The sequence below is a fragment of the Pelecanus crispus genome, chromosome 3 (genome assembly GCF_030463565.1).
Source record: "Pelecanus crispus isolate bPelCri1 chromosome 3, bPelCri1.pri, whole genome shotgun sequence".
In the NCBI taxonomy this organism is placed as follows: Eukaryota; Metazoa; Chordata; class Aves; order Pelecaniformes; family Pelecanidae; genus Pelecanus; species Pelecanus crispus.
In genome coordinates, this window is record NC_134645.1 from 109,812,688 (window position 1) to 109,818,687 (window position 6,000).

The window sequence follows — 6,000 nt, forward strand, 5'->3', positions numbered from 1 at the left end:
AGTGAAACTGAGTCTAGATTAGACCTTCCTCCTGATCATAGAATCATAGAATCGTTTAGGTTGGAAAAGACCTTTAAGATCATCCAGTCCAACCATTAACCTACACTACCAAGTCCACACTAAACCAATTAAGGGTAGACTAGACTAAACCATGTCCCCAAGTGCCACATCTACCCGTTTTTTGAACACTTCCAGGGATGGTGACTCCACCACCACTCTGGGCAGCCTGTTCCAATACTTGACTACCCTTTCCGTGAAGAAATTTTTCCTAATATCCAATCTAAACCTCCCCTGGTGCAGCTTGAGCCCATTTCCTCTTGTCCTATCACTAACTACATGGGAGAAAAGACAACCCCCACCTCACTACAACCTCCTTTCAGGTAGTTGTAGAGAGCGATAAGGTCTCCCCTCAGCCTCCTCTTCTCCAGGCTAAGCAACCCCAGTTCCCTCAGCCGCTCCCCATAAGGCCTGTGCTCCAGACCCTTCACCAGCTTCGTTGCCCTTCTCTGGACACGCTCCAGCACCTCCATGTCTTTCTTGTAGTGAGGGGCCCAAAACTGGACACAGTATTCCAGGTGCGGCCTCACCAGTGCCGAGTACAGGGGGACAATCACCTCCCTGCTCCTGCTGGCCACACTATTCCTGATACAAGCCAGGATGCTGTTGGCCTTCTTGGCCACCTGGGCACACTGCTGGCTCATGTTCAGCCGGCTGTCAACCAGCACCCCCAGGTCCTTTTCAGCCAGGCAGCTTTCCAGCCACTCTTCCCCAAGCCTGTAGCGCTGCATGGGGTTGTTGTGACCCAAGTGCAGGACCCGGCACTTGGCCCTGTTAAACCTCATACAGTTGGCCTCAGCCCATCGATCCAGCCTGTCCAGGTCCCTCTGCAGGGCCATCCTACCCTCCAGCAGATCGACACTCCCACCCAGTTTGGTGTCGTCTGCAAACTTACTGAGGGTGCACTCAATCCCTTCATCCAGATCATCGATAAAGATATTAAACAAGGCTGGCCCCAAAACTGAGCCCTGGGGAGCACGGCTCCTGACCGGCCGCCAACTGGACTTAACTCCATTTACCACTACTCTCTGGGCTCGGCCACCCAACCAGTTTTTTACCCAGCGAAGAGTACACCTGTCAAAGCCATGAGCTGCCAGCTTCCCAAGGAGAATATTATGGGAGACTGTGTCAAAGGCTTTGCTAAAGCAAAGGATGGAGGCTAAAGCAGAGGAAGGATGGACCTGCTATGTCTCCTGAGTTGGAGTAGCTGAGGCGGTTCAGATGTGAGTAGGGAAGGTGGGTGAGAAGTGAAGGCGTAGGACATAGTGAAACAGGAGAACAAGAGATGGAAATACTCCATGACTAACATGCAATTACAAGGGCGCTGTTTCACTCCGGTAAATGGTAGAGGTTGTGGGTTTCTGAAAGGAGGAGATGGCAGTACCAGTATTTTCCTATGTGGTGTTTGTGCTCAGGTCATAGGTGATGATTCACATGTTTTAAGGCCTATGTGGACATACCAGTTATAAAATGTAATCAATTAAAACCTAAACGTCAAATTGATACTAATTTGTACCGATGAATTCTGCAAAAAGGATGAAGCATAATAATAGGTGATGAATTAGCCTTCGCTCATGTTGACAACAACAATTTTGTTTTGACTGTTTATTATACTTCATAATGTATTGTTGTGTTTTTTAATGTAATCAAGTAACACTGATAGACTGTCACACTGCCATTCTTACTAGACCCTGCAAGAAAGAACAGCAACTTTCATATTCTGTGCTCAGCACGCGTGCGTGCATTTCAGTTAGAGGTCCTAAGCATGCTATCAGAATAAAAATAACCAATACCTATGTTTTTTGCTTTGCGGGAGAGGGAACCAAACCTTTAATAGTGTTGAAAAAATAATTTATGCTACATGTTTAATGGTCATAGTAAATTTAGAGAGCACACTGTAGTGCACCAGTGCCACGTGTTACATTTCACTGGTCAGCCAATGCTCTTGCCCTTTTTGTTTGCAGAGCCACAAGAAGTAGTTTTGGTGAGTTAAAAATAGGAACGATGAGTGCAAAGCAGGTTAAATCTTAAGAGCTTCATAATTCAGCTGGCTGTCCTGTCTCTTGTGGCCCCTTCCAGCAATGACTGTTTGTTCCATTTCTGTCTACTGAAGCCCCTTAGGCTGTTCCCTAAGCTGCCTAGATTCCCTTCTTACTGTGATACACTAAAATGGAGCCAGCAGCTCCTGCCTGCAGAAGAGCATCCAGGAGCCCAGCTGTACTCACTGGCATCACTTGCCAGCCTCTGCAAACCGGCAAGGTTTTGTACTCCTTGCTCAGCAGGAAAGAGCTCTTGCTGCAGTAACCCAACCTGCTCTTTTTCAAAACGCGGCCATCCTCTGCAGGCTGTATAGAGCTGCTGCGCTCCCAGCTGCACAGCACAGGAGAGGAAGGGCTGTTGCTGCCTATCAGCCACCCAGAGCCAGCACTGGCAGCCATACTTGCTTGTAAGCCTCTAAGTCATACGTGCTTGTAATTCAAATTTATGAGGCTGTTTACTTCTCTGTATAGGTTCAAGGTGCAAGTTTCCGGGGTTGGAAGGAAGTGACATCTATGTTCAATAAAGATGATGAACAGCAATTGCTAGCAGGATGCAAGTCTCCAAAATCCAAAGGGTGAGTAAAACCAACTGGTCTGTCTGCTAGTAAAATACACAAACTGGAACAGAAAGTAGTGCAAAGCAGTGAAGGTAGACACTGAGAAGCAGTAGTGTTCAACTCCTGGAAGTTAAGTCACAGAGAAAGGTTTATGTGCATTTCAAAACTATGTATATGTTAAGCTTACAATGAATAAGGCATGCTATATTGGGAAAGGATGGATATTGTTCATAACCTTTGTAGGTCTGTCAGGAAAAGGGAACCGAGCTGCGCAGTAATTTTTTACTGTAGTAAAGAAGTAAAGGTTTCTGAGTAAAAGGGTCATTCCCACCCTCCCCCTTTCCTCTTAAGGATTAATTGTGGTTGAGTTTAGAAATTCCTTTTTTTCACATACTTCTCTTTTGAAGTCTTGTCTACTCCTAAAAATGTTAAGTGGAGTAGCTATATACAAGGATCTGCAAATCTTCCCTGTTGGAGCTGAAGTGTTGACTTGGAACAGTTCTGCGGCAGGTATGGTTAGAGCTGTTCTCTGAACAGAACAGATCTCTTCCCAGGACAGACTGTTTTGCTGTTACAAGTATGTGTAGGCTTTACCTACATGTGCTACCTGACTACCTTGGTTACTAACAGGAAAAAATGTGCCACCTATCAGTATAGCTCTTCAGCCAAACATTAGCTTTGATAGGAGTTGCTGTAGTATATTTTGTTTCCAGTTTACTTTGAAATATATGTATTTCAGTATGCATATATATATGTGCATGTGGGGGGGTGTATATAAACAATTTAGAATATATATATTTCCATTTCTATTTGAGCCTGTTCAATAAAACTTCCCAAAAGTTCCCAGCTACTGTCCCTGTATAATTTTATGGGTGTTATTAAGATGCTAGGTTGCTTCAAGGATCCCTTGCAATTGATGCTGAACATAAGAATCAAGTAACCCTATGAAGAGAGCAGAAGTCTGAAAACCGAGTATCGTTACCACAAATGCGGAAACCTATTTTAGCATTACAATGAAACTGCCTGTATTTTAAGTTTGGGGGTACTTTCCTACAACTGTATACCATGATTTTTACTTTACTTTTAAAGAAAAATACAACTTTTCAAGTGTGCTACTCAAGAAATACGAGAAGAGCATTCGGGGTCTGTGACTGGCTTTAGCAAGATGAAAATTCTGAAAAATCTAATAATAAATTCAAAATTTGGTAAAAGAAAAGTAATTTTAAAGGTATTGGTTCAGTTGCTTCTATTTAAATATGATAGTGTCAAGCTTTCATTAATGGGAGAAAGTTCTTTTAACAGAAATACTGAAAAAATTTCAATGGTGGTTTTATTTGTGGCTAAGGAATTTGTATGCTACTAGCAGAGAATGTTTTCACTTTCCTATTTAGCTCATTGAACCCTGAAGGTTGTGTGTTTTGCCACTGGTATTCAGCCTTTTGGTGTGGTCCATTACTTGATTACATAAATAACTGCGTATAAACTTACGCATAAATGTTTGACATTCTGTATTTTAAATACTTCACACTGCAAATAGAAAATAATTCAGATTGAAGGTTCTTAATGGGATAAGAAATGTAATAATATGAGTAGCCTTTCAAATGTCTTTTTGAGAGAGAAATTACAACAAAGGTTGTTTTTTCTTGGTTTTGGAAGGGGAATTTTGGGAGTTCTTACCAGAAATACCAGCTGTTTTCGAAATACTGTGCAGATCTTTATGGAAAAAATGCTGGTATCTTTAAAAGTCCTGATACTGTGTACATCAACTGTTCTAGGGTATAAGGTTTAACTGGCAAGGTGGTAACAGGTATATCAAACTGAGGAACGCAGTGAGTGATTGTTAAAGCTGGTGGTAGACAAAACATTTTCATATTCCTTCTACTATCCTACCTCTGGGTTTGGTTTTGGGGTTTTTTTGGTTGAAGTCCTAATTTGTTCTAATGCATGCTAAAATACTTTATACATTTCCAAAGGCAGTTCTGTGTAATGCACCGGGGAGGTGGGGAAGTGTAAGTTCTTTTATAATAGGAAATGGCCTATTATAAAAGTAGACTCAGTCCACTTCTGATTTACCACTGCAAGATTCTGCTGTGTTTAGGCTTACGTGTATACCAGGGTGTTTGTCCTGAAGGTGACAGTACTGGATGTGCTGTCATAGGTTGACAACTAATTAGCATTCCTTACTATAAAACATAATAAATTAATTGAATGTTTATTAATAACTGTTACATGCATTGTTAAATGAAGAAATTAATCACCTCATCATTGTGATTTTCTAGAACAAACCTAAAGTTAAAGGAAGAGATGAAGTCTGAGAAGAAGCCAGGTTTTTGGGACAGTTTGGTGATAAAGCAGAATGTCCCATCTAGGAAACCAGATGAGATTGAGGGATGGGAACCACCGCAGATTACCGCTGCTGACTCTACCAGTGATGCAGCAACTACTTTAAGTGACTATACAGCCTGGTCAGGCTGGGAAGATGAAACCAAAGGCTCCACAAAATACACAAACCTGGCCAGCTCAGGAAACAGTTCCAGGTGGAGTATCAAATCAGCTGGAAAGCTGGTTAGTATGAGACGTCAAAGCAAAGGTAACCTTACTGACAACTGGGAAGAACTAGAATGATACTGGTAATGTCAAATACTTTATAGATAAGAAGAGAAAGGTTCCATGATTTACTCGTATGTTTAAACCAAAATCAAATCTGCTCAATATTGCACCTTTATACAGTACTTTGTTTTATTCAGATTGTTACAAATTTTTGCTCACCTGATAGTAAATTTTCTTATTACATTGTTAAATAGCTATGTTTTCCACACTGAAAAAAAGTAGAGAATCTATTTTGTGCCTATATTTCACATTCAGACTCTGCAGTATGTTGGATTGTTGGTTTTACCAAAAAAAATGTAATTCCTTAGTGAATGTATACACTGGTTGTAAATTTGACTGCCTTATGTAGGAACTTCCACTAGCTTGAGGTCCTGGTTTTTTTCTGGTATTTGAGGGCCACTCAAAATTTCAGTTTTGATGCTGTCCCTTTTTAATTAAGAATACTGATCTGTCGCTTGCAGGGAGGATGCTTATACTTAGTTGACTGTTTTCCAAATCTTCAGCCTCAGCATATGCTTCAGCTTGTGCACAAAAGATGCTCAACTGTCACAATGTGCTATACTGTGTATGAAATGGGAAAATACTATTCTAATGTAATTCCTTCCATCGCAGGATCTTCACCAATAGTCAGGTCAAATGGGTCTTCCACAGGTGGTTTCTTGTGGGGTTTTTGTTGGGTTGTTTTTGTTTTTGTTTTTTTTTTTTTAATATTGAACGTTATTTGGCAAAGCTAAGCT

General features: G+C 41.4%; 1 protein-coding gene across 1 annotated transcript in view; it reads left to right on the top strand.

Moving 5' to 3' along the window:
• The window catches only part of TDRP (testis development related protein), a 28,080-nt gene extending 22,802 nt beyond the window's left edge, over positions 1 to 5,278 (top strand). The window contains exons 3-4 of the mRNA XM_075708368.1: positions 2,568 to 2,671; positions 4,933 to 5,278. Of these exons, the coding sequence (XP_075564483.1) occupies positions 2,568 to 2,671; positions 4,933 to 5,278 (450 nt within the window). The remainder of the gene's footprint in view (positions 1 to 2,567; positions 2,672 to 4,932) is intronic.
• Positions 5,279 to 6,000: the final 722 nt, after the last annotated feature.